General features: G+C 52.5%; 1 protein-coding gene across 27 annotated transcripts in view; it reads left to right on the top strand.

Annotated features, from left to right (window-relative positions):
* The window catches only part of JAKMIP3 (Janus kinase and microtubule interacting protein 3), a 77281-nt gene that overhangs the window by 22465 nt on the left and 26959 nt on the right, over positions 1 to 27857 (top strand). For 11 of the 27 annotated variants that reach the window (XR_016018835.1, XR_016018840.1, XR_016018838.1 and 8 more), the window contains exons 2-10: positions 7789 to 8043; positions 9280 to 9777; positions 19895 to 20116; positions 21456 to 21575; positions 22330 to 22476; positions 23365 to 23496; positions 24779 to 24814; positions 25589 to 25648; positions 27001 to 27129. Coding sequence is in view for 12 of the 27 variants with exons in the window: in XM_074338781.2 (XP_074194882.2) it covers positions 7903 to 8043; positions 9280 to 9777; positions 19895 to 20116; positions 21456 to 21575; positions 22330 to 22476; positions 23365 to 23496; positions 24779 to 24814; positions 25589 to 25648; positions 27001 to 27129 (1485 nt within the window). In the remaining 15 variants the exon portion in view is untranslated. The remainder of the gene's footprint in view (positions 1 to 7788; positions 8044 to 9279; positions 9778 to 19894; positions 20117 to 21455; positions 21576 to 22329; positions 22477 to 23364; positions 23497 to 24778; positions 24815 to 25588; positions 25649 to 27000; positions 27130 to 27857) is intronic. The other 16 variants (XR_016018845.1, XR_016018843.1, XR_016018842.1 and 13 more) reach the window with 4 other exon arrangements.

Here is a 27857-nt window from a genome sequence, read left to right as displayed (position 1 = left end):
TTTTTTTTCTGTTTTGTTTCTTACATTGTTATGATCATTCTATCAATCGCAGTTTTGTTTTCTGTCTGTCGCTGCATATGAGATGCTCATCTTCCTTTTCAGAATAACTTCTATTAAGCACCACTTTAAAGTTTGCATAGTATTTCACTGCAGAAACTTAATTCATAAGTATTTAGATTGTTTCCAGGTTTCCACTACTATAAATAATATTGCATTGAACATCTGAGCATAAAGTTTTCTCTGTATTTAGAATAACCCTTTTGGGGTAGAAGCCTAGATATGAAACTTCTAGGTTAAAAGTTAGGCGCACTTTGAAGGTTTTAAAATACATATTCTCATATTGGTCCCCAAATGAACTGTACCAGTTATGCTTTGTCACCAGTGACACCAAGGACGACAAATTTAGTATGTTACTTACGGCTTTGAAACTTCCTTTACAAATGGTAAAAGCGGCATAATAAAGTTTGACATGTCTATATACTTGCAAAACCATCTCTACACTCCAGATAGTGGATGTAACCATCACATCTAAAGTTTTTCGTTGCTCTTTGCAATCCTTCCTTCCTACTCCTACCTGACAACCCCACCATATCCCCAGGCGACCACTAATCTGCTTCTGTCACTATACATTTGTTTATATTTTCTAGACTTGCATATAAGTGCAATCATACAGAATGCTTTTATTTTGAGATTTATGTTGCATGGGTGGATCAATAGTTAATTTTTCTGTTCTGTTTTTTTGAGTGGTATTCCATTGTATGGTCGTACACTAGTTTGTTTATCCATTCACTGGGTGATGGATTCTGGGGTTGCTTCCAGTTTTTGTTTTGTTTGTTTTGTTTGTTTTTTGCTATTATGAATAAAGTTGCTATGAACATTCACGTTCAAGCCTTCATACAGATGTATACCTTCATTTCCCTCGGGCAAATACTGAGGCTGAATCATGTGGTGGGCGGGTGTTTAACTTTTTAAGAAACGAACCAACTGTTTTCCAAAGCGGTTGATCCGTTTTCTGTTCTACCAGCCACGTGTGAGAGTTCGTGTTCTCACACATCCTGACCCCATGCTTGGTATAGTCAGGCGTTCTCATGTCAGCCGTTCTAATAGGTGTGTAGTGGTATCTCCTTGCAGTTTGAATCTACATTTCCCTGATGGTCAATGCTGTTAGCATCTTCCCTATGCTTGTTTGCCAACTGGACACTTTCTTTGGTGACGGGTCTTTCAAATCTTTTGATCATTTTTTAATTGGGTTGTCTTTCTATTATTGAATTTTCAGAGTTTTAATCTATATATTCAGGATACGCGTCCTCTATCGGATGCATATTTAGCAAATATATTCTCCCAGTCTGTGGCTTGTCTTCATTTTCTTAACAATATCTTCCAAAGACAAGAAGTTTGAAAATTTTATGAAGTCCAATTTGCAGATATTTTCTTACGTGGTTTTTATCTTTTTTTCCTCTACTTTCTAAGACGTTTCTCCTAATCCAAGATGATGAAGATTTTATCTACATTTTTATCTAGAAGTTCTGTGGCTTCACATTTCACATTAGTTCCACGATCTTTTTCGGCTTGATTTCTAGGTCTGATGTGAAGTGTGGGTTGAGTTGTAGCTTTTTTTCTGTCTGGTTTGGCACATAGATGTGCAATTGTTCCAGCACCATTTGTTCCAAAGACATCTTTTCTCCATTGAATTTTCTTGGATCCTTTGTCAAATACCGACTGACCAGACGATATGGGGCTCTGTTTTTCTATAACGCCCCATCGATCTGCACGGCTTTGCCTCAGTACCATGCTGACCTGATGACTGGAGCTTTATTGTGGGCAGAAAATCCGGTAGTGATCCCCAGATTTATTGGTTATTTTCCAAAATTGTTTCATTTACAACATTTGCTTTTCCCACGTTTATTTTAGAAACAGCTTGTCAGTTTCTGTGCACACAAAAAAAAGCCAATTAGGATTTTGCCTGGGTTTCACTTTCAATTGACTTAATAATGGCCCCAAGCACAAGCATGGTGGTGCTGGCTGCTCAGATACTCCACAGAGAAGCCAGAAAGCGCTGCCTTTCTGTGAAAAGATGAACGCTCTCTACTTAATAAAGAAAGAAAAACCTCGTGTGCTGAGGGCGCTAAGATGTATGCTAAGAACCAACCTTCTATCCATGAAATTGTGAAGAAGGGAAAAAATTGGTGCTAATTTTGCTGTTGCACGTCCTAACCACACAAGTTACGGCCACAGAGCTGGATGAGTGTGAGTTAAGATGGAAAAGGCATTAGACTTGTGGGTGGAAGATGTGAGTAGAAAGCATTGAGCCTCGGCCAGGGACCCCCGGAAACAAGTGGACACTCAGGGTTATTAAGTAAAATCAGGGTGACCTGGACACAGGTCCTGTGATACTGTGACAGTCGGTCTGATCCCTGAGATGGCTACCGCGTGACTAACGGGCGGAGCGTATACAGCTCGAATGCACTGGGCAAAGGGATGATTCACGCTTCAGGACGCATGGAGGGGGACGGCGCAAGATTTCATCACATGCTATTCGGGACAGCGCACTGTTTAAAACTTACGAATTATTTCTGGAATTTTCCATTTAGTATTTTCAGGCTGCGGTTGACCACAGGTAACTGAAACCTCGGAAAGCAAAACCGTGGATAAGGGGGGACAACTGAATATTGAAATATAACTGACACATATCACTGATTTTTCTCTTTTGACCTTCTGTGACCTTACTTCAGTCTTTTGACCTTCTATTCACTTATGTCTTCTAGATAGATTCTTTGGGATTTCTACATAGACAGTCATATCATATGTGAATAAAAATGATTTATTTCTTTATGCCTTTTGGTCTTTTTCTTGTTCAGTGCTGAATAGGAATGGTGAGAGGTGTTCTGTATTTTCTCTATCTTAAGGGAAAAGCAGTAAGTTAAGTGTGAAGTGTGAGGTTGGCTATAGTGTTGTTTTGTTTCCTTATTTTTTTGCCCCTCCCCCCCCCTTTTTTTCCAGACATTGTTTCTCAGTCTAGTTGTAGGGCGCAGCTCCCTGGCCCATGCTAGAGTCTTGTGCTCCACCTGCTGAGGCAGTTGGTCGTCAGTCGTTGTTGGCTGCTCACTGTAACACATGGCAGCTCACAGCAACTCAGCAGTTCATGGCAGCTCACACCAACCCCCAGCTGTTCACAGCAGCCCAGCTCCAGGGAGAGCTGTTGTTCACAGTCTTAGCTGTAGAGGGCGCAGCTCACTAGCCCATGTGGGAATGGAACCGGCGGCCTTTGGCATTTGGAGCATGGCACTCCAACCACCTGAGCCACCAGGCCGCCCTCCTTATTTATTTGTTAGTTTGTTTGTTTATTTGTCTGTTTGTAGATGTTCTTTATCGGGGGAGGAAGCTTCCTCTTATTCCTAGTTTGCTGAAAGTTTGTGTAGTGAATAGATTTTGAATTTTGTCAAAAGACTTTTCTGCATCTTTCAAGAAGATTATGTGTTTTTTCATTTCAATACATTAATATGGTAAATTGAATAGACTCATTTTTCAAAACATTAAACCAATTTTGCATTCCTTATATATGCCCCATTTGGTCATATAGTGTTAATCCTTTTTATATATTGCTGAATTCGAGTGGCTAATTTTGTTAAGGATTTTGCATTCATCTTAATGAGGGATATTCTTTTCTTGAGGGATATTCTTTGGTTTTTATATCAGAGTAATGTTTTCCTCATAAAATGAGTTGGGAAGTGTTCACATCTCTTCCATTTTTCTGGAAGAGTTGATGTAGACTTGTTAATACTTCCTTAAATTTCATTTACCTTTTAATGTCTGTAGGATGTGTAGTGATGTCCCCTTTTTAATTCCTAATATTGGTAACTTATGTCTTTTTTTTTTTCCTGATCAGTCTTTCCAGAAGTTTATTAATATTATTATTTTCCCAAAACCAGCTTTTAGTTTTATTAATTTCTCCTATTATTTTCAAATTTATCAATTTCTACTAGCATCTTTATTATTTCTATTCTGCTTACTTTGCATTTACTTTATTTTTCTTTTTTCCATGTTCTTAAAATGGAAGCTTAGATTAGGATTAGATTATGATTAGAGACCTTTTTTATTTTCTAATATAAGCATTTATTGTCATAAATTTTTCTCTCCTTTCCATTTTAGTTGTGTCCCACAAATTTTGATACATTGTGGTTTTATTTTCATTAAGTTCAAAATATTTTTCTAATTTTCTTATAATTTCTTCTTTTACTTACCTGTTATACAGAAGTGTGTTTTTAAAATTTCCAAATATTCGATTTTTTGGATATCTTTCTATTAGATATTTCTAGTTCAATTTCTTTTTGATTGAGAACATAATTTGAATCATTTCAGTTATTTAACTTTGTTGAGATTTGTTATTATTGCACAGCTTATAGCCTATCTCAATGAATACTTTATGTACACTTGAAAATACTATATATTCTGCTGTTGGTGGTGGCAAATCCTATAAATGCCAATTGAGTCAGGATTGTTGAAATCTCATATCCTTACCTAACTTTTTGAGCATATTTCATCTCTTACTGAGAGATGGGTTGTTGAAGTATCCAGTTACAATTGTGACTATTCCTATTTCTACTTCCATTTCTATCAGTTTTTGTTTTATGTATTTTTGAAGCTCTGTTGTTTGATGCATGTACCTTTAGGAGTGCTATGTCTTTTATCGTTAATCCCTGGTGATATTCCTTGTTCTGAAATCTATATGGTCTAACATAAATGCAATCACTTCAGCTTTCTTTTGATTGAAGTTTCCATCATATAACTTTTCCATCCTTTTACTTTTAATCAATCTATGCCTTTATATTTAAAGCGAGTTTCTTGTAGGTTGTATAAAGTTGATGCTTGCTTTTTTTTTTTTTTAAATCTAATCTAAAGATGTTTACCATTTAATTGTGTTGTTTGGCCTATTTACATTTAACATGGTTGGACTTGCACCTAATTTTCTGCTCTTTATTTTCTATTTGTGTTATCTCTTCTTTGTTCTCTTTTCTTGCCTGTTTTTGGGACTATTTTTTAAGATCTTATTTTACCTCCCCTGTTGGCTTATTTGTTACATTTCTCTTTTAATTTAATATCTGGTGCTTGCTTTAGGGTTTTCAATATCATTTTTAGCTTATCACAGTCCTAGATATTATAACAATTCACATATAATCAATGACTTTATTTTTCTTCTTCCCATATTTTTGCTATTCTTCAGATATTTTACTTCTATATATGTTATAGACCCAGCAATGCATTATCACTAGTTTCGATTTCAATAATCTGTAGGCATTAAAAATAAGAAAAGAGTCCGTGATATATACCTTTATTTTTACCATTTTCAGCATTCTTCATTTGTTTGGGTAGATTTAATTTCCCATTTGATAATATCTCTTCTACCTGAAGAACATTTTTTTAACACTTTTTTTTGTAGTGCAGAACTGCTGGAAACAAATACTTTCAACTTTTGTTTGTCTGAAAAGCCCTTATTTCTCCTTTTTATTGGGTGACAGCTTTAATAATATATAACTCACCCACTTAAAGTGTGAATTCACAGTGTTTTCGTATATTCACAGAGTTGTGCAACTATCACCACAAATTTAGAATGTTTCCGTCACCCCCAAAAGACAGTCGAGTTAGCAGTCACTTCTCACTCCCTCTGTCCCCAGCCCATGGCAACCTACTTTTGAATCTACTTTTCTCTAGGTAGCTCCTTATTCTGGACACTCATATACATGGAATCGTACAGCATATGATCTTTTGTGACTGGCTTCTTTCACTTAGCATCATGTTGTCAAGGTTCATTTACATTGTAATGTGTGTCAGTGCTTTTCATTGATGAATGATATTCCATGGTATGGCTATCTCACATTTTATTTATCCATTTATTAGTCGGTGGGCATTTGGGTTACTTACACATTTGGGGTCTTATGAATAATGCTGCTATGAACTTTCTGTGGACATGTTTTTTTCATTTCTCTTGGGTATATACCTAGAAATGGGATTACTGGGTCATATGTAACATCTGGTTAAACCTCCAGACGGTTTTCTGAAGCAGCTGCACCATTTTATATTACCACCAATAGTGCACAAGCGTTAGGTTCCAATTTCTCCACACCCTCACTTGTTATTTTGGGGTTTTTTTGAAAATTGAATTTTAAAAAATTGACAGTAACCATTCTAATGGGTGTGTGGTGGTCAGATCCTTCACTTTTGAAAGATATTTGTACCAAGTATAGAATTCCGGTTTGACATATGTTTTTGTTTTCCAGCACTTTAAAGATATCGTTCCATTTTCTTCTAGCTTCCTAATTTTGTCTTTGTTCCTCTGAGTGGCATGTGCCCCTTCTCTCTTTTAGTGCCTTTCAAGATTTTTAAAAAATTTTATTGGGGAACAGTGTGTTTCTCCAGGGCCCATCAGCTCCAAGTCATTGTCCTTCAATCTTTGTTGTAGAGGGCGCAGCTCAGCTCCAAGTCCAGTTGTCATTTTCAGTCTTTAGTTGCAGGGGGCACAGCCCACCATCCCATGTGGGGATTGAATCGGCAACCCTGTTGTTGAAAGCTCATGCTCTAAACAACTAAGACATCTGGCTGCCCCACAGGAAGCTCAGCGGCAGCTCATTGTCTTCAATCTAGTTGTGGAGGGCGCAGCTCACTGCCCCATGTGGGAATCGAACCAGCAACCCTGTTGTTCAGAGCTCACGCTCTAACCAACTGAGCCATCTGGCTGCCCTAAGAGTTTTTTTTTTAAGTTTTGGTTTTCATCATTTTGATTATGATGTATTTAATTTTTTTCCTGTTTGAGGATCTATGAGTTCCTTGAATCTGTGGCTCATTAATTTTGTACAAGTCTGTCGTTTAATTTCTTTACATATTTATTTTCCCTGTTCCCTCGCTGTTTACTCTGGGATCATCTCTTTGATAGTTATCCATTTATCTTGTGAGATCTTAGTGTTTTTAGTATTGAGTTTCACAATCTCCTAATATAGTAAAGATACTAACATTGTTGTCTTTACTGCAAATATTGTTTCAACTTGTTTTTAGATTCCTAATTGCATCGCACGTCAGTCATAAAGATGTAACATTTTTATGTGCTGGAATCTACTGATCTTTCCTGCTGTTAACTCCTTTTATCTTCTTTCAGCCTAGAAAGGCCTCTCTCTCCAGAGATTTCAAAAACGCTCATTTCTACATCTCCCACCAGTTTTAATGCTTTGATTTTTCACCCTTAATTGTCTCTAATCCATTTAGAATTTTATATTAGAAAGGCAGTATTCCATAGATTGATTTTTCTTTCACAATTAGCCAACTAATCGTCCCAATATTTATGAATATATGTAGCAAGGGGCCTATTTCTGAGTCACGTAATCGTTTTCAGTTATCTACCTGTCCATGAGGTCCCCCCACCCCCATTTAGTAAACTTACATGATTTAGACTGGAAGTTATTTTTCTGTTGGGAAAAACATTTGCCGTATTCCTCCCAGGCCCGTTTCCACTGCTGTCTCTGGAACCCCAGTCCCAAGTGTCTGTGTGCTCTGAGTGCATTCGTTTTCTCCTTCCGCTGTCACTGTATGGCCTGGTGACGGGCTTCAGTAGAGACGGACAGCTAACCGTGGGCCGCCACATTGCCATGCGGCCGCAGCGGCCCATCCTGAGCTGGGTGCCCCTGACCCTCCCAGCCATCCTGATGGGCGGGCCCGGCAGTGCTCCATCATCACATGGACAGGACGTGTGTGGGAGCTCGGGCCAGGCCAGTCTGCTCACCCAGGTGTGTTTACCTCTAGGTAAGTGAGGAAATGTAGCAGAGCGGCAGCGAGGCAACACCTGCCCCAGCTTGGTGCAGACAGCCCAGCGCAGACAGGCGGCCCGCCTTGCGTGCCCCTGAGGCCACCCTCACCATGTCCAAGAAGGGCATGGGCGGCCGAAGCAAGGCGGACAAAGCAGACAAGGAGCTCCTGGGCGCGCTGCAGGCTGCCAACGAGGAGCTGCGGGCCAAGCTCACAGAAATCCAGATCGAGCTGCAGCAGGAGAAGAGCAAGGTGGGCACCCATGTCCCAGCCCCTCCCCCTCCCACCAAGTCCCAGCCCCTCCCCCTCCCACCATGTCCCAGCCCCTCCCCCTCCCACCAAGTCCCAGCCCCTCCCCCTCCCACTTCCTCACCTTTCTAGGCCCAGGTCTGCCCAGAGCAGGGTGTAGCCAGGCCTCTGTGGAGTTGCCCGCCCAGCCGGTCCTGGGGTCCTGAGGCCTCTCGAGGCAGCTGGGGAGAACAGGCAGCTCTGGCAGGTGGCAGCAGATGGGCGCTGTGGGCCCACCCACAGAGGAGTGTGTGGTCACAAGCCCCAGCCCTGTAGGAACAGCCCTGGCTGTCAGTGTTTCTGCAGCAGGAACTCGTCTAGTGGCACTGTCCCTGGAATGCCACCCCTTCCCCCTGGACTAGTCACAATGGAAATGAACCCCAATATAGCAGGCCCAGCATGGCCCCTTGGCTGAATGAAGGCCACAGTGGGCCCTGGGCTTAGAGTTGCCAGGTGTGGGGGAGAAGGGTCTGGACAGTAAAGTATGAGGTGTCTGTCAGGTGACAGCCTTTCTAGGGTCCTGGCAGGAAGGAGACAGTGCCTGGACAGAGGCACAGGGGCTGTGGTTCCTGTGGCCGCAGTGGCCCCACGTAGACCCAGGCAGAGCCGGATTCCAGCCATTCTTTGTCCCAGATGGTGGGTGGTGGGTAGTGTGGTCATTTAGCCAAGGTCGCAGCTTCTAGATGAAAGTAAAACAGTAAAAACCCTGAGTGTTAACTAAAGTCTAGATATCAGATGTCATCTAGACAGATAGCGCAGCCGCCCAGCTGGCGGTCCCCAGTTGACGAGAATGTCTTAGAAGGTAAGCACGCTGCCCCCATCATGTGGGCAGAGGCAGGAGGCCTTCTGCTCCCCACAGGTGGTGCCCAAGGGGCGTCCTGCCTGTTGTCCTCAGCAGGCCCGTTTGCGAGGTGATGCTTTTGCATCCACCGCTCGCTAGTCCCTGGCAGAGCAGCAGAGCGCAACTCCAGGGCCAGCGGGTGTGGAACTCTCGCTCCCCAGCCTGAGCTCTCCTGCGACGCACGCCTGCAGGCGCATGTTCGCGCTCTCCACCCATGCGGCTCCATTCCGTTTTCAATCACATTTTACGGAGACTTTCTCCCTCGGAAGCTCACACCACGTTCGCAAACAAAGCTTTCCAACATCAGTGTCCAGGCAAGTGCAGAGGGGCCTCCCACCACCCGGTCTCTTCTCTTCCAGGTCAGCCGGCTGGAGAGGGAGAAGAACCAGGAGCTGAAGCAGGCGCGCGAGCACGAGCAGCACAAGGCGGCCGTGCTGCTCACCGAGCTCAAGACCAAGCTGCACGAGGAGAAGATGAAGGAGCTGCAGGCCGTGCGCGAGACGCTGCTGCGGCAGCACGAGGCCGAGCTGCTGCGCGTCATCAAGATCAAGGACAACGAGAACCAGCGGCTGCAGGCGCAGCTGCACACCCTGCGCGACAGCGGCCCCGACAAGGTCAAGACCGTGCTGCTGTCCGAGGTGAGGGAGGAGGCCAAGAAGGGCTTCGAGGTGGAGAAGACAAAAATGCAGCAGGAGATCACCGAGCTCAAGGGGGCCAAGAAGCAAGTGGAGGAGGCGCTGACCCTGGTCATGCAGGCGGACAAGATGAAGGCCGCCGAGATCCGGAGCGTGTACCACCTGCACCAGGAGGAAATCGGCCGCATCAAGAAGGAGTGCGAGCGCGAGATCCGCAGACTGGTACGTGCGCGGGCGCCGGCTCCGGGGCGGCCACTCACACCTCACTGTGGGCTCCGGGGCGGCCACTCACACCGTCACTGTGGGCCTGGGGCGGCCGCTCACACCTCACTGTGGGCCCTGGGGCGGCCACTCACACCTCACTGTGGGCCTGGGGCGGCCACTCACACCTCACTGTGGGCCCTGGGGCGGCCACTCACACCTCACTGTGGGCTCCGGGGCGGCCACTCACACCTCACTGTGGGCCCCGGGGCGGCCACTCACACCGTCACTGTGGGCCCTGGGGCGGCCACTCACACCTCACTGTGGGCTCCGGGGCGGCCACTCACACCGTCACTGTGGGCCCCGGGGCGGCCACTCACACCGTCACTGTGGGCCTGGGGCGGCCACTCACACCGTCACTGTGGGCCTGGGGCGGCCACTCACACCTCACTGTGGGCTCCGGGGCGGCCACTCACACCTCACTGTGGGACCTGGGGCGGCCACTCACACCGTCACTGTGGGCCCTGGGGCGGCCACTCACACCTCACTGTGGGCTCCGGGGCGGCCACTCACACCTCACTGTGGGCCCCGGGGCGGCCACTCACACCGTCACTGTGGGCCTGGGGCGGCCACTCACACCTCACTGTGGGCCTGGGGCGGCCACTCACACCTCACTGTGGGCCTGGGGCGGCCACTCACACCGTCACTGTGGGCCTGGGGCGGCCACTCACACCGTCACTGTGGGCCCTGGGGCGGCCGCTCACACCGTCACTGTGGGCCTGGGGCGGCCACTCACACCTCACTGTGGGCCTGGGGCGGCCGCTCACACCTCACTGTGGGCCTGGGGCGGCCGCTCACACCTCACTGTGGGCTCCGGGGCGGCCACTCACACCGTCACTGTGGGCTCCGGGGCGGCCACTCACACCGTCACTGTGGGCCTGGGGCGGCCACTCACACCGTCACTGTGGGCCTGGGGCGGCCACTCACACCGTCACTGTGGGCCCTGGGGCGGCCACTCACACCGTCACTGTGGGCTCCGGGGCGGCCACTCACACCGTCACTGTGGGCTCCGGGGCGGCCACTCACACCGTCACTGTGGGCCTGGGGCGGCCACTCACACCGTCGCTGTGGGCCTGGGGCGGCCACTCACACCGTCACTGTGGGCCCTGGGGCGGCCACTCACACCGTCACTGTGGGCCTGGGGCGGCCACTCACACCTCACTGTGGGCCCCGGGGCGGCCACTCACACCGTCACTGTGGGCCCTGGGGCGGCCACTCACACCGTCACTGTGGGCCCCGGGGCGGCCACTCACACCGTCACTGTGGGCCCCGGGGCGGCCACTCACACCGTCACTGTGGGCCTGGGGCGGCCACTCACACTTCACTGTGGGCCTGGGGCGGCCGCTCACACCGTCACTGTGGGCCCTGGGGCGGCCACTCACACCTCACTGTGGGCCTGGGGCGGCCGCTCACACCGTCACTGTGGGCCCTGGGGCGGCCACTCACACCGTCACTGTGGGCCTGGGGCGGCCACTCACACCTCACTGTGGGCCTGGGGCGGCCGCTCACACCTCACTGTGGGCCTGGGGCGGCCACTCACACCTCACTGTGGGCCTGGGGCGGCCGCTCACACCGTCACTGTGGGCCTGGGGCGGCCACTCACACCTCACTGTGGGCCCCGGGGCGGCCGCTCACACCTCACTGTGGGCCTGGGGCGGCCGCTCACACCGTCACTGTGGGCCCTGGGGCGGCCACTCACACCTCACTGTGGGCCCTGGGGCGGCCACTCACACCGTCACTGTGGGCCTGGGGCGGCCACTCACACCGTCACTGTGGGCCTGGGGCGGCCACTCACACCTCACTGTGGGCCCTGGGGCGGCCACTCACACCGTCACTGTGGGCCTGGGGCGGCCACTCACACCTCACTGTGGGCCCTGGGGCGGCCACTCACACCGTCACTGTGGGCCTGGGGCGGCCACTCACACCGTCACTGTGGGCCTGGGGCGGCCACTCACACCGTCACTGTGGGCCCTGGGGCGGCCACTCACACCTCACTGTGGGCCCCGGGGCGGCCACTCACACCGTCACTGTGGGCCCTGGGGCGGCCACTCACACCTCACTGTGGGCCCTGGGGCGGCCACTCACACCGTCACTGTGGGCCTGGGGCGGCCACTCACACCGTCACTGTGGGCCTGGGGCGGCCACTCACACCTCACTGTGGGCCCCGGGGCGGCCACTCACACCGTCACTGTGGGCCCTGGGGCGGCCACTCACACCTCACTGTGGGCCCTGGGGCGGCCACTCACACCGTCACTGTGGGCCTGGGGCGGCCACTCACACCTCACTGTGGGCCCTGGGGCGTTCAGCGCGCCAGGCGGTCGAAATGGAGGGATATGTCAGAAGGCTGAGAATCAGGCAGAGCTCTGCCGTCTGCCCCTCGCCTCCAGCTTTACTTCCTGTGCGGGTTTGGGCCAGAAGGAGACATGTGCAAGTTAGCGTCCCGTCCCCCCACAGGCGGTTCCGAAGCCTCCCCTTCCTGCCGTCCCAGGGGAAGCTGGAACCCAAGCGGAGCCAGTGTTTTGACCACAGTTCTGGGATTGGCAGGTCAGCGAGCTACTTAGCTGGCAGTTCTCTCCAAATCAGTGTAAGGGCGGGAGGCCGGTTCCCAGCAGACTTTCCTGCAGGCTCGGGCAGGCTGATGCCAACGTTTCTACCGAAATGCAAGCACCTTCCCACTCCGGGTTCTTTTCGTGTTCTTAGTGGTGTCATTTTGTGGTGTAAAGCTTTACTTTCTAAAATGGTCTAATTTGTTGATCTTTTCCTAGAGGGTTGATGCTTCTTGTGTCTTGTTTAAGAAATCCCTCTATTCTGGAGCCCTGAAGCTTTATCTTTTAAAAACTTCATAGTTTTGTCTTTCCTGTGTAGGTCTTTGCCCCACCTGGATTGTGTGTGCGTGTGTGTGAGTGTGTGTGTGTGCACATTGCGGAGGCCCAGTTATGTCTTTTTTCCTCTGGATACACACACAGTTCTCCTAGCAGCCCTTGCTAAGAAGACCGTCTTCCCTCCCAATCCAAGTGCCACCTCTGTCATATATTAAGCATTCTTATACAGTGGGCTTTCTAATTTGTTCTATCATCGGCCCCTCTTCAAGCCCGTTTTATGTTAATTACTCTCGCTTTATAATAAGTCTTGATTTTTGGAGGATCGTCCTCCTACTTTGTTCTTCTCCAAGAGGGACTTGGTCCGTTTTGGCCTGTTCGAGTTTCCTGGGAACCTCAGAATCGTTTTTCCTACATAGGAAACTGTTGGGATTTTTATTGGGATTATAACTACACTGTTAGAGGATACATTTTAACAAAAGGTACAGTCATGATTCTCATACGAATATACAATGAACACATACATGGCAATACATTTACTTAACTCATTAGTTAATGAGGGAACAAGCAAAATGTGTGGCTAATGCAAGTGGGGGTTTGGTGCACAGAGATTTGTGCTGCCTGCCGGGCAAAGGTCATTTGCAAGGCCCCTGCACACCCGTGGACAGAAACATCTGCGTCGCTGACAGTTGCCTCCAAGTAAACGTCTGTCTTCAGAGTCAAGGATCAAAGAGGCAGGAGCACAGCTCCGTGGGGTCAGGCAGCCTCAAGCTCCAGCATGCCTAGAAAAGGAGCCAAAACTTGTCTGCTCCGTTTTTGCTTATTTCAGTCTTCCACCATTTTCCCCTGTAGAATCCAGTCAATTTGGAGAAACTCCTCTGTTTACCATTTCAATGTTCTCCCTCCACCTTCCCCACAGCAGCGCTGGAGAAACCTGGTCCCACGGATGTTTCTGACCAAATTTTCACTCACAGTGAAGGGGAAGGAGTAGGTTTGTTCTGCTTCCAGCCTGGCCCTGACGTCCTCTGTGAGCTCAGACAGGCCCCCCGCCCCAGCCTTTTCTCCCTGGTCATGGCTCTGAGGCTAGGCTGTGATGGGTGGGGCGGGGGTGCAACTCTGGGCCCAAAGCAACTTGGGACACATGCACGCCCAGTTATTAGAGAATCTGAGAGCGATGTTTGTCAGGCACACAGCTGCTGCACACTTAAGTACATTTGCTAGAATCCAAGCTCAGACTGTCGCTAAATCCTATAAAACAGTGGAAGTGCAGGCAAAACCAATTTCCGCTTTCTCACACACACTAGTCTGTGATGCATAGTACCCCTCCTCGCCCAGCTGCCTAGACAGCTAGTTAAAGTGGAATACTAGCAAACAGTAGTAATTAAGCCCCATAAAAAGGTTGCTGTACTGAGGGCCAATCTCCCCCTGCTGCTGGCACGTGGAGGCGTGGCCCAGCCCTGCTTTTCAGAGGCTTTTGTTTTCACGGAGACTGGCTGCAGATGAGTGGCCGGCTGTGTGTGCAAGGTCCTCACTCTGATGGAGTCTTGCAGAGCCTGGGCATGAGTTTGTCTCAGAAACGGCCTTATCACGTGTAGATGCCACTTTGCCAACACCTTCACCCCCACCTCCTGCCTGTGGCTCCTGGGCAATGCTTCTGTTTTGGCTGAAGGTCACTGAGGGTGAATTCCAGCCGCCGGCCCATAGCCAACTGCTGCCAGACTCTTTGCTTGCTTATCTGCTGGAGCAGGTATGTCTGCACCTGTACCGTGCAAGGTGAGGGAGGGTCCCAGAAGTGAAGCTGCACCCCAGAGGAGTGGCCCACCCACTCCAGCTGGGAGCTGCCCCTGCTCCGAGTGGCCCCACTGGGGTTGTTGCTGGCTCCATGGTTCAGGGGCCCTCAGCACTGTGGGCAGTGGTTAGATCAGTCAACACATTTCTCAGTCAGCTGGGTGCTGGCAAATGCAGGTTCCCAGGCCCTGCCCAGTGGCCCTGGTTCTGTGCGCCTGCGCTCAGCGTGCTCTGCTGGGGGTGAGTTGGGTGTGGAGGGCACCTTTCCACCTCCCTCCGGTGACCCCCAGTTCAGTATCCTCCCACACACTCCTCCCTAGGGACCCCAACCCAAGGGCCTCCTCCTGTTTCTGTGCACCTTCTGTAACTGAAGGTGCGGGGGTGGGGGTAGGGGAGGGGTCGGAGGGCAGCTCCTGTGGACGCTTCGCTTCAGGCTCCAGTCAGGACGTGGATCTCACTCTTGGGCCCAGGGAGGCCCTGAGGGGGTTTAAACCAGGGAGTGATGAGGTCAGATCCACATTTCAAAGGCACTGTGGTGTGAGGACACAGGCATGGACACCGGGAGGCCATTGGGGAGCGCGGCCGAGCTCTGCACAGGGGAGGCAGCCGGAGGGCGACCAACTTGCCCGATTTACGCCCCACTTGCAACTTGGAAAACCCCTGTCCTGGGCTCCTGGGAGCGCTGGTCACAGGAGGGTGTAGGCAGTGACATAGACACGTCCCCAGAGCTCTCTGCAGTGGTGCCACCAGGACCCCATGGTTCCCTGGGAGGGAAAGGGGCATCTGAGCCCCAGGGGGCCTAACGCAGTTGTTGAGCTGTGAGGTTTGCCCGCCGTCGCAGGCAGCGAGCTGCACGCAGGGCACAGCCCCAAGTGCAGGCTTGGCGTCCCCGGCTGGCTGCCGTTGACTCCGTCCCACTGCCTGTACTTCCACATGTGCCCCGAGTTGGAAACGTCCCCTTCTCAATGAGGGGGGCTCCCCACAATCCAACAAAGCCTTTCCCATCTCACCTGGGCACCCGTGCGTGCATTTGATGCTCTCCTTCACAGACGGGCCTTCGGGTTCAAAGGACAGTCACAGCCACATGAGGACATTTTGGTCAACGATGGCCGGCAGGCACAGACGGCAGGGGTCCCGTCAGATTACAGTGGAGCTGGGAAATCCCCACCGCCTAGTGATGTCGTAGCCATAGCAACACAGGAATGGAAACCATTGCTCACGTGTGTGTGCGTTGCCCATTGTGTGGAAGTACAGCACATACAGCTGTATTCAGTACATGACACTGGATGACGATGACAAATGACCATGTCACCGGTTTATGTATTCACTATACTTTTTATCGTTATTTTAGAGTGTGCACTTTCTACTGTGTTTCCCCGAAAATAAGGCCTAACTGGAAAATAAGCCCTGGCATGATTTTTCAGGATGACACCTGCTGCTGACACATAAGCTCTAATGCGTCTTTTGGAGCAAAGCTTAATGTAAGACCCGGTCTTATTTTCGGGGAAACACGGTCCTTACAAAAAGAGTTTGCTGTAAGACCGTGTGCCGCGTTAGGCCAGCAGCAGCCTCAGTCATTGTGTGTTCACTGTGTCTCCTGAGTGCGTCATTTTCTCTTGCGCTGGATGGAATCTCATCTTGTTTGGTTCATCATGGCCCCAAAACACACAAAATCTATGCGAATGTTGCCAGTAAGAGGCCACGTTGAGTGATCGCCCTGGAAACAAAATTAAAGTGATTAAGGACTGCGAAGGTGGGAAGTCAGTGATGGTTGTTGCTCACCAGCCAGGCACAGCCCACACCACCACAGCTACCATTGTGAACAGGAACAAAGTGACAGAAACTGCTAAAGGATCTGCTTCATTGAAGGTAACAAGACGAACAAAAATTCGAGAAGGGCCTAGATGAGACATGGAGAAACTTCTAATGACCTTGGCTGAAGACCAGGCACAGAAGCGTATCCCTCTCAGCACCATGACAATCAGGGCCAAAGCAGAAGGTTGGGGATGTTGATGGAAAGGCTGGACCCAGTTACAAGTCTTGAATTGACTGCCAGCTCTGGGTGGTGTAAACGATTCAAGAATCCTCGTTCATTCCATGACATGGAAGTGAGTAGTCAGACTGCAAGTGCTGATGTGAAGGCAGCTGAAGAATTTTGGGAAACTCTGGATAAGCTGATTGTGGAGGAAAATTACTCACCAGAGCAAATATTCAATCTGGATGAAAACTCCCTGTTTTGGAAACGGACCCTGAAAGGACTTTTCATCCAGAAAGAGGCCAAGTCAGTGCCAGGTTTCGGGGCTTTTACACACAGGATGACAGTCTTGTCTGGGGGCAGTGCTGCAGGCTGCAAACTGAGACCCTTTGTGATCTGAGAACCCCAGGGCCTTCAGGCATGTCAGACAGCACCCAGTGCCAGTCAGGAGGCACGGATGGCACAGCTCCGCTTCCAAGCAGCCCTCCGGAATTGCTGCTACACCAGCGAAATGGAGAAGTGCTGTGAGGACAATTACATACCGTTCAAGATTTTGCTTGTTGTTGGTAATGCTCCCAGACACGCTCCTTTTATCGGTGACCTTGCTCCCAATGTCACAGTTGTGTTTCTCCCTCCAAACACCACCTCTGACCAACCAGGGTGTCAGGGAGTTATAGCAGCTTTTAAGGCCACTGCGCTGCCAGGCTGTTGCTGCCCCTGAGAAGGACACTGAGAGGACATGAATGCATTTCTGGAAGGATCACAACATCTCTGCATTGAGAGCCTTGCTCGGGCTCTTGGGGCGATGTCACCAAGGACTGTAGGAGTGGTATCTGGAAGGTGTCTGGAAGAAGACATTCAAGAGGCTCATCCGTGATTTCAACGGGTTTTCCAAGGAGGAGGAGGCTGCAAACGTCACCAGGGCTGTGACAGAGATGGCAAACGACTTGCCCTGGTGTGGATGAGGGTGGCATCGGGGAGCTCCTACAGGGGTCCCTGAGGAGACGTCTAACCAGGGGTTGGTGGGACGGGAGCAGTAACACACAGCTGAAGAGGCAAGAGAAGAGGAAACTGCAGGAGAAGAGAAAGAAGACGAACCCCCAAGACACTCACAGTGAGCGTTTAGCAGACGCTTTGTAGACCTCGACAAGCTCCTTAAAAAGGCTGAAAATGTGGCCCCAACGCTGAAAGGTTTTCATTTCACACTCTCACACACACATATATATACACATATATATGAAATACAAATATAAAAGAAAATTTTTGTACAGCTGTACAATGTGCGTTTTAAGCTAAATGTGCATACAAGAGTCGTAATGTTAAAATTAACAATGTTTATAAAGTAAAAGTTACAGTAAGCTGAAGTTAATTTATTATTAAAGAAAGAAAATTGTAACTAAGTGGATTGTACCCTAAGTGCGCAGTGTTATAAAGTCTCCAGCTGCACTGTCGCGTCCCAGGCCGTCACACTCACTCCCCCAGATCAACTCCAGTCCTGCAGGCGCCACTCCCGGTGAGTGTCCTACGCAGGTGTGCCGTCTTTTATCTTTTATAGCGTATTGTTACTGTGCGGTGCCATTGTGAGACAGTTGCCTATAGGACTTGGTACAGTGACGTGCTGTGCAGGCCGTAGCCCAGGAACAGCGGGCTGTGCCATACGGCCCAGGTGTGTGGTGGGCTGTGCCGTCTACGTTTGTGTCTGTGCCTCTGTGATGCTCGCACGACGACAGAGTCGCCTCACAATGCATTTCTCAGAACGTGTCCCCATCGGTAAGCTGTGTGTGACTAGAAGAGGATGTAGAAAAATGCACTTGGCTGAGAACTTGGAGCGGGGGAGGGGGGACCCACGGCCTTAGGATTTCCCCCGGGAGACACTCACTGATCTGAAACTGAGTTTTCCATCTTTAAAAAATCAAACTCTGCCTGTGGAACGACCTTCCTCCTCTTTCCTGTGTGGACAGCTCCCGAACCCAACATCTGAACGACTCTAACTCAGCTACGTTACGTGACACGTGGGGGTGACTTCTCAGGGAGGTTGGCTTCTGGTCCAAACCATCTGCTTAAATCGCTGCGTTCAGTGGAATGTGTGCATAGTGACTGATTTTCTTGTTTCCTGATGAAAGAAACATGTTTCTAAAGTACCTGTGTGTAAGAGTGCAAATGTTAGACCACAGAATATTGAGGCTTATTAATCTGATTTTATTTTCACTGGCCTCTTTGTTTACACTAATTGACTGTGTTGCCTCTTTCTGCATTTCTGTATTTCAGTAAATGGGAATTTAGCAATTAAGGATTTGTTTTATTCTGTTCAGTTCATCGCTTGCCCGTGAATTCTGTGATCGGGGCTAATTAGACGTGCCACCTTTTTGTTTCCAAGCTGACCTCAGCAGGTGGCTGGTTTATTAGCTTATTTTAAGCTTAAACAGCAACCAGAGCAGGGAGATGTCCTATCCTGCTCTGTTTGCAAATATGTTTTAAACTGAGGCTTCTTATAAATCCAGTGCTATCTGCAATGACGCCACACCCATGGCGCCTCCTTCTGTCTGGGGTGGGTCCTGCCCTCCCCTCCAAGGGTGGAGGCCCACTGTGGCCGAGGAAGCACCTATGGCCACCTGGAGGAGGGACTGGGAGACAGGTGGCTTCTCCAGCTGCTTGAGGTTGAGCACAGGAGTGCTGCAATCTAGGGGGAGTGGTAAGGGTTGTGGCCCCCTCAGCCACCAGCCCTGCGGCCTCTGGGGGCCTGGGTGGGTCAGGTGCACTGGGCACGCCTGCCTTCCTGTCTGGAGCTGCTTGTCCAGGGCCCCACACCCCCAGCCTTAGCTGGAAGCCAGATTAATTAAAACTGCAGCTCTGTCTGCAAACAGTGGGGCAGCGCCCTGCTTCCTGTCCACACCTCAGAGCAAGGAGGCGGAGTGCTGGCTCCACACACCTGCCCAGGCCAGGTGCCCCTCGGAGCGGAGAGGAGAGGCTGCGAGGGCCTTCCAGACAGTGCTGCCCCTTCCCCCCAGTCACGGCCCACCTGCTCTAAGACGAACTTCCTCGTTATACGCTCCTATTGGTGGGGTGCAGGGAACTCAGGGAGACCCGCCCACACTCTGCCCCTCACTCAGCAGGAGCTGGAGGTGGGGGTGGCCCCCTGGACCCTGCCAGATGACGCCAGCCCCCGCCCCCGTTACCTAAGAGACCCCACAGGGCAGCATGGGAGGCGTGGTCCTGCCAGATTGGGGGTTGTGGTGGGAAGGGTACATGGAGCCAGGAATCCGCTGTACCAGCAGGTCTGACCTGCCGGGCAGCGGCCAGCCCAGGCCGGGCATCACGCTGCAGCCCAGCAGTGGGGCTCCCGCTCTCGCTCCAGGCCTCTGGGAGCCCAGACGCTGCAGGACTGGCAGGGCTGTTGCATGGGGCCCCTCCTCGTGCTTGTGCATTCTGCTTGTTCCTATGGTAACTGCAGAGCTGCACCCTGCCTGCCTGTGATTGTGTTCTGTTCTCCTTGTAGATGGAGGAGATAAAATTTAAGGACAGAGCAGTCTTCGTGCTGGAGAGAGAGTTAGGGGTTCAAGCCGGGCACGCTCAGAGACTGCAGCTCCAAAAAGAGGCTTTAGATGAGCAGCTGTCGCAGGTCAAAGAGGCCGATCGGCACCTGGGCAGCCCCAGGCGGGAAGTTCCTTATGCAAGCGGTGCAGGTGCAGGAGACGCCTCAGAGCCCTCAGCAAGCCCTGTAAGCACCTCCCCGCTCCACTCGCGGGCCCAGAGCCCATGCCCACAGCACAGATCTCCCGCCCTGGGCACGCCGTGAAGTCTGCGCCTGCCAGCCAGACCCTGGAGCCCTCCGCTTTCTGGCTTGGCTGAGAGGGCAGAGTCTCCGCACCCCTCCCTTCCTTGCTAATGTGGTGTGGCACTACCTTCCCTAGGTCCTCCTGTCATGGACCACCCCGTGCCCCCTCCTTCCCAGGCTTTGGCTTCTAGCTGGAACTCACCTGAGTGGCTGGGCCCCCAGGTTACAAAGGGTCCCTGGTACTTGCTGGGACAGGCTCCTGCCCTGGGCTGGTGGGAGACAACGCTGTGCTGCTTCCATGTCCATGCACGGGCTTTGCCTTCGGCTGGGAAGACTGGCTCCCTGCTTTCATCCTGGCTTCGACCCTCGAGCACTGATTTCGCCACTCGCTTCCTGCCCGCTTTTCACGTGACCATGACACTTTCCTGCTTCTCCTTGGCCTGCCACGATGGCACGGGGCAGCTGACAACCTCACAGCCATGACACCATCCATCTCATTACTGTTCCTCATTCAGAGCCCCCTGGAGTGGTTCTGGGAAATTGGGGGGGTGTCTAAATTTTACGGACCCTCCATGAGGTCCTTCTGGTTGGTTCCCTAGCCTCTCCTGCACCTGCTGGATGAGGAACCATTCCTCAGTCCTGGACACATGTGTGTTTGCTTTAGGACAAAACCGTGTGTAAGCTGAGCCAGCCCTAAGACAAAGACATTTCAAGACTAGGAGATGACATCTTATAAACTTTGATAACCTGACCTAGAACAAGCCCCTGCCCAGGCTCTGCACTCAACAGACTGCACTTCCTCCAGAGAGAGCCTCAGATGTTTCCACTGATTTTTCAGTGACATTTCAGGACTTAAAAAAGTCACCTTTCAGAAATGCGATCGGAGGGGCACACTTCTTGGGAAACCAACTTTGGAAGACTTAAGTTGAATATCGTTTCCTGTGCTCACCTTATACCACTAGGAAATGACCTCCCGCCAGCAGCGCAAGGCAGACCCTGAAGGGGGCAGGCAGCAGTGGCCAAGGAAAGCATGGGTTGCTTCCGATGTTTTCTGAGATCACCCACACTTGGGGGCACCTGCATTGACACACCCTCGCCCTCCCCATTTGCATTCTCCTGGACATGTCTGCTCACGCGTTCTGCCCCCAGCGTGCAGTGTGCCGAGCCACGAGGCTCTCACGCGAGTCTTGGGCAATCAGCACGCGGTTTCTGTGGCATGTTGGGATTTGCAAAGGTTTCTATGTGTCTACCAACAGTTACCTGCAGTGGGTTTTTGTTTTAGGAACAGCAGCTAGACGAAAAGGATGCTCGGCGCTTCCAACTTAAAATTGCAGAGCTGAGTGCGATCATTCGGAAATTGGAGGACCGGAACGCCTTGCTGTCGGAAGAGAGGAACGAGCTGGTGAGGCTGGGGGTGCAGGGGTGGGGCTGGGGGTGCAGGGGTGAGGCTGGGGTGCAGGGGTGGGGCTGGGGGTGCAGGGGTGGGGCTGGGGGTGCAGGGGTGGGGCTGGGGGTGCAGGGGTGGGGCTGGGGGTGCAGGGGTGAGGCTGGGGGTGCAGGGGTGGGGCTGGGGGTGCAGGGGTGGGGCTGGGAGGGGCATGGGCAGGGCTGGGAGGGGCATGGTCGGGGCAAGGTCCGGGAGGGGGGGTGTCTTCTGGATCCTATGGGCTTACGGCTGCAGTGTGAAGGGAGCTGGGACGTCCACTTCCAGAATTCCCCATGGAAGGGAGTGGTGGTGACCAGGGTGGGGCTTGCATCTAGGACTCTTGGCTGTTTCCAATAAAACTTTATCAACAAAACCACGCGGGGCGCCAGACGTGGGCCTCAAGTGCTGGTTGGCTGATTCCTGCGCTGCATTATTGGGAAAGAGTGCCCTCAGTTCTGCGTGTTCTCTGGGGTGTGTGAGGACTCACCCTTCCCTCGCGCCATCACTGCTGGTCCTTCTCAGCTGCTGAGATTTCCCACTGACTTGTGTCTCCTGGGAGAGCTTTTCAAAGAGCCCGGGGTCCGGGCCCAGGCAGGTTACCCAGCTCTGACGGCCCGACTGTGTACCCAAGCGTGGTCTGCTCAGCTGGCTGAGTCTGTATGGTGACCTGCTGTCACTGAAAAAAAAGCAAAACCAAAACAGCATCTTTGCAATTAATTTTGTCTTTCAGTTAAAGCGTTTAAGAGAAGCTGAGAGTCAGTACAAGCCATTGCTGGATAAAAACAAACGCCTCACTCGGAAAAACGAGGATCTGTCCCACACTTTACGTCGAATGGAAAACAAGTTAAAATTTGTCACCCAGGAGAACATAGAAATGGTAAGGGACCCTGACGGGTCCACCAGGCCAGCAGGCGGCGCTTCCTCTGCACCAGCAGCGAGTCCCCTGTGTCTCAGGCAGGAGGCTTGACAAGGCCAGGCCTTCAGTCTTACTAGGTCTGTGGGGACAGGAAGTGCCGCAGGCCCGCTCCCTGGGAGAGAGGGCCTTAGATAAGGGTCTGGGTGCTTGAAGGCAGGTGTCACAGGTGCCTGCCTAGGGGAGTGACAGGAGTGACAGGTGGAAGCAAAACAGAGCAGGGAAGTCACTGAGCATGTCACCGCCCCCCCACACCCCCATGCCATCTTCCAACTCTGAACACGTCAGCGGGAGTGAGAGCCTAGAGCACTGGCCGTGGGAGGGAAAGGAACCAGCAGGCCGGGCCTGGGGCCAGGAGAGGTTCTACTTCTGCCGGGCCTACTAGCTGGTGTCTTGTATGTTCCTTCTGGCCTCGGGGGCCCCAGAGGCCGTGAATGCGAGTTTATCCCAAACTCAGCAGATGTGGCAGGCGGGCAGGAGTGCCCCCCACATCCCACTCTCCAGAAACCCCCTACTTTTTACACTCTAAGTTTAGAAAAGGCAGTGAGGTATGAACTGGCACGGACAACTCTCTTGTTTTTGGGGTGCAGAGTTTTCCCCGTGGGCACTGAGCCCAGGCCTCACAGCTCTGGCCCCACTTTGGGGATCAGCAGGACACAGCCTCGGTATCCCTGGGCTCTGCAGCTGGACTGCCCCAAGGTCAGGGCAGGGAACCCCCTTGCCCATAGCCAACGGGAGCAGTGGCAGGGCTGTGTGGGCGCCTGCAGGCTGAGTGGGAGGACCCTGGCTCCCCCATCATCTGGCTGGACCATCCGCTCTGGCCCTTGTGACATGGTCTGGCTGGTTTTTCAGAGACACAGAGTCAGGACCATAAGGAGACCCAGTTCCTTGAACGACCTGGATCAAAGTCAAGACGAACGAGAAATTGACTTCTTGAAGCTGCAGATAGTGGAGCAGCAAGGCCTCATAGACGAGCTTTCCAAGGTGACGAGGCGCAGGGGTCCCCACGGTCTGGGCCCTGCTCCTCTCCCCTCTCTGTACCCTGCTGCCCCCCGAGGTTACACCCTCGCCCCCTCACCCCCTGGGGTCTGCTTGGGCTGGGTCCCTGCGCTGTGGTCATGCTGGAGGTGGCCCTCCCCTGAAACTCTGCTTCCTTTCACCGCCTTGGACCAGGGTTTTCAGCAGCTGAAGCACAGCCAGTTAGGTTCTGTGTCACCGTGGCAGCAGCTGGGGGCTTAAAACTGCAGCAACTTGTTTCCTCACAGTTCTGGAGGCCAGAATCCAAGACCTAGGTGCTGTCAGGACGGCGCCCCCTCTGAGAGCTCGAGGAGAGGAACTGTCCTTGCCACCAGGCCTCACCACTCCAGTCTCTGTCTTCACGGCCTCTCTCTGTCCCTCCCTGCTCTCCCCCTGCTCCCCTCTCCTCTTCTCTCTAAGGGCACTTGCCCGCCCTAATCCAGGATGGTCTCACCTCAAGATCCCTAAATTAATCCCATCTGCAACCACCCTATTTCCAAAGAGGCTCACAGTCCCAGGTTCGAGATTAGGACACGGACATCTTTTTTGGGCCCCAGCCAGCCGGCTACACTGCCCTGTCCCTGTCCCCTGACGCCCCCAGCACAATTTTGTAAATTGTCCTTCATCAAATCCTCCTTCCATTATCCTGATTTGGGGTCCTTCTGCTTCTCGGTGGGACCCCAACTGGCTCTGGTCAGATCACTTCAGAACCAGCTGCCCTGGTCATTCTGTGTCCTCGCACAGCAGGAGGGACGGCAGCACCCCTCTCTGTCACTGGCGTGGCACGTGGCCAGAGTGCTGGCCTGCCTTGTTTCAATGACTGGAGTTCCCCCAAAGTAACATGAGATGGGACAGACAGAGGCCCGTGTCCCCCACAAGCTGTGGGGTGGGGCCTCACCCACGCAGCCTGCCCCGACCATGCCTGGGATCTAAGCTCTTGTTCAGTGACACGGTGACAGTCCCCACAGTAATAAGAACTTAGGAACAGGAAAAGGAAGACATCAATAACACGTGCACATTATCTCATTTCCGGAAGGCCCAGTCACCCTGAACTGATGGCCCCTGGGTGTGCCCACAGGTCACGGTGCCTCTGGGGGATCAGCTTAGGAAGGGAGGAAGGGACTTTTGGACCAAGTAAGACCCTCAGGGCAGTGGGGGAGCGACCGATTCTGGGTGTGGGGCGGCCTCTGCGGGTCCTGGGAGGAAGGGTCATGCTCGAATTCTCCAGCGTGCTGTCCTCTCTTCCTAGACCCTGGAAACGGCTGGTTATGTGAAGAGCGTGTTAGTAAGTACCACTTGGCACCCCCTGTCCTCACACCCCTGTCCCCTGCGTTGTCCCTGGGACCCCACCTATGCCAGTGACTCCTTCCAGTGCAGACAGAAGTGGCAGTGTCAGCAGAGGGTGGATTTTGTGACCGCAGTGCTGCCTACCCAGAGGTTTTGCCCAGGTGACTGAGAACGCCCATCCATGCCCCGGTGGCCTGTGGCGGCTCCCAGCTCCTCTCACTATTACATCAACTATCCATGCAGGGGTCAGATGACCCCTGTCGGTGGCACTTCCCCCACCCCAGGTTTCTGAGCCCCTGCAGGACAGACCAGCCTGGGCCTACACTGTCACCGTCACAAAAGTGTAGCCGAGCTCCCTGGAGAAAAGCAGTCATTGGTCTCCTTAGGCATTTGTGGGGTCCGTGTCCAATATGTGCACATCTGCTCAGAGAGTATGCAGGGGCTGGGCTGTCATCGGTCCTCTCCAGTCCCATTTCTGTGTGTGCTGTTCAAATGCCCAGCCCCCCTCAGGGCACCCCAACCACCCACCACAGACAGGAAGGGGCTGGAGAATGGCTGAGCATGACGGGCACCTGAACAGTGGTCACGAAGACGCGCTGTCCCCAGCTGCACAGCACACGCCCTGTGTGTCTGTGGCAGTGTGGGCAGTGTGCCAGTTTTGAAGTCACCCTGTACGTCCAGTCGAATGACAACACAGGAACATTAAAGTGTGTATTTGAAACTGGTGGAGCTGCTCAATTACTCAAAGAATCTCTTCCACTGGCTCTTGCAGGAGCGTGACAAGCTTTTAAGATACCGGAAACAAAGGAAGAAAATGGCAAAGATCCCCAAGGTAAGCGAGCGAATGGCAGCATGCGTGCACGTGCCACGTGTGTCCCGAGCGCCCCTGCGAGTGGACCTCTTCCTCTGCGGGAGAAGAGAATGATTTTATTCCTTCTAAAAATTGTAACTGAAAGAACAGAAACAGGACGCTAAGTAAATACTCTGTTTATCAATTTAAAAATCCAACCTTATTTCTTTCAAATTTCTGAGAGGTCTGACGTGTGATGAGCAGGGGGCAGCCCCGGGACATTGGCTTTCCTGCTGCCCTGTGCGGGGACCTGCCTGGATCCCGCGGTCCTGAGGGCCGCGCCCTGTGCCCACACAGCTGGGCCCCCGTCACATTGTCTGGCCACCTCTGCACTGCAGGCTGAGTCCTGTGTCCACAGGTCCCATGCAGACCATCTAGCAGACCTGGGGTAACTTCTGTGCAGCACAGTCCTTTTGGGTAAAACTGCAATTTCTATCAGAGGACATTTGGGAGACAATTCCAAAGGACCTAGCTTGCGTCCTGCTTTTGCAAAGCATGTGTGTTTTTGTTTGGCTTCTGAACCGTCAGTGGTGTCCCCATGCGGGCGATCAGATACTCGTTGGGCGCCACTCCCAGCTCATGGGGCTCTCAGAAGGGCCCCTAGGAGATGTGAGAGGGCATCAGATGTCTCAGGTATTCAGAGGTTATCTGAGGCTAGGACCCGACAGCTTCATTCTAGCAGAGTGGACTGGCTGCAGGAGGTCCGCTCTTTCCACCTGGGCCCGACCGCCGTGAGTGGCACTTCCGTGAGCCGGCCGAGCTCGGCGCCGAGGGCCAGAGGTTGGTGGCCACCGAGAACTCTGTGGCCAGTGGACCTTCCATGAGCTGGAACTGGAAGCAGCCGGGGGAGGGGAGCCCGGGATGCCAGAGTTGGAGGTGAGCCTTGAGGCGTCCCCTCTGGTAGCCCTCATGCTAGTTGGGGAGTCACCTGCTTTGCTCTTGTTTCCATTTTTATTCCAATTTGCCAAGGATGATACTTTTGAAAACACAACAACTAGACAACTAGACAAGTGGCCACGTGTTGAATGCTGGACTGGTGTTCACTGTCGGTCCCATGTCATGTCATCTGCACGGTGGCAGTTCAGTGCCACTGCCCTGGGATCTGCAGAGCGGGTCCCCACCATGAAGGTGGACTGCGCCTCCACAGAACTCCAGTCCCACGTCCAGAAGGCCCCCTTGGCCTGAGGGCGGGAGGCTGGACCAGACCCAGGGCAGGGACACTGAGAGCTGGGGTGTGGCCAGGCAGCGCAGGAGAGGTGGGAATGACCCAGGGGCCCCCGGGGCTGGCCGATCGCCCATCTGGGTTTGGCCTGAGGTGGCCCTTCTGTCCGAAGCCGGTCATCGTGGAGACCTTCTTTGGGTACGATGAGGAGGCCTCCCTGGAGTCCGATGGCTCTTCCATCTCGTACCAAACGGACAGGACAGACCAGACCCCGTGCACCCCAGACGACGACCTGGAGGAGGTAACACAGAGGCTGCTGGACAGTCTGGCGGGCGGGGCCGGCGGGATCGGGTCTCGAGCTGCTCCCTGGGGAGGAGCCCGGTGGTCCTCACTGGCCGTGACCCTAACAGTCCGTGGGTTTGCACTCTGAGAAATACCCCCTCCCTCTGAGGGCATGCCCAGGGCTTCACCCCATCAGTATGGAGGTGCAGAGAGCCCCCCCATCCCAAAGGGCTGCACGGGGAGGTCTGAGCCCCCAGCACGGGGCAGCAGCATGACCAAGGGGACATGCGGGGCAGCACAGGCTTTGTCTCCAATAGAAACACGGCCAGGGTGTCCCCCTGCTGGTCCATTCCAGAAGGAGGCTACCTCAAACACGGGCCATTGGAGCCTGTGCTGACTGGCTCTGCCCCTGGAGCCGGGGAACAAGCAGTGGCTGCTGCACCACAGCCCTGCCCAGGCCCAGGGGGCTCTGAGGCCATGGTGCCTGCCCCCTCAGGCCTGGTGGATGCCCCAAGGCCATGGACCTGCTTACAGATCTCAGACACAGCCAGAGCTGCCACCAGCAAGCTTAGGGGAGCAGAACGGGCTGGGGGCACTGGGCCAGGTTAGGGTCCCAGGGTCCGGTAGCTCCTGGACACGGCCGCCCTCCCACGCAGACCTCTGGCTTGTCCTCTGAGCACAGACCCCTTCGGGGTCCAGTGGGAGGTGTCATTGCAGCCAGAAGGAGGCGTTGGGGGTCCCTGTGCA

The sequence above is a fragment of the Rhinolophus sinicus genome, chromosome 15, assembly GCF_057876585.1.
Source record: "Rhinolophus sinicus isolate RSI-liver-muscle chromosome 15, RSI-T2T, whole genome shotgun sequence".
Taxonomy (NCBI): domain Eukaryota; kingdom Metazoa; phylum Chordata; class Mammalia; order Chiroptera; family Rhinolophidae; genus Rhinolophus; species Rhinolophus sinicus.
The sequence above is the reverse complement of the archived record's forward strand: the minus strand, read 5'-3'. Positions and strand labels throughout refer to the sequence as shown.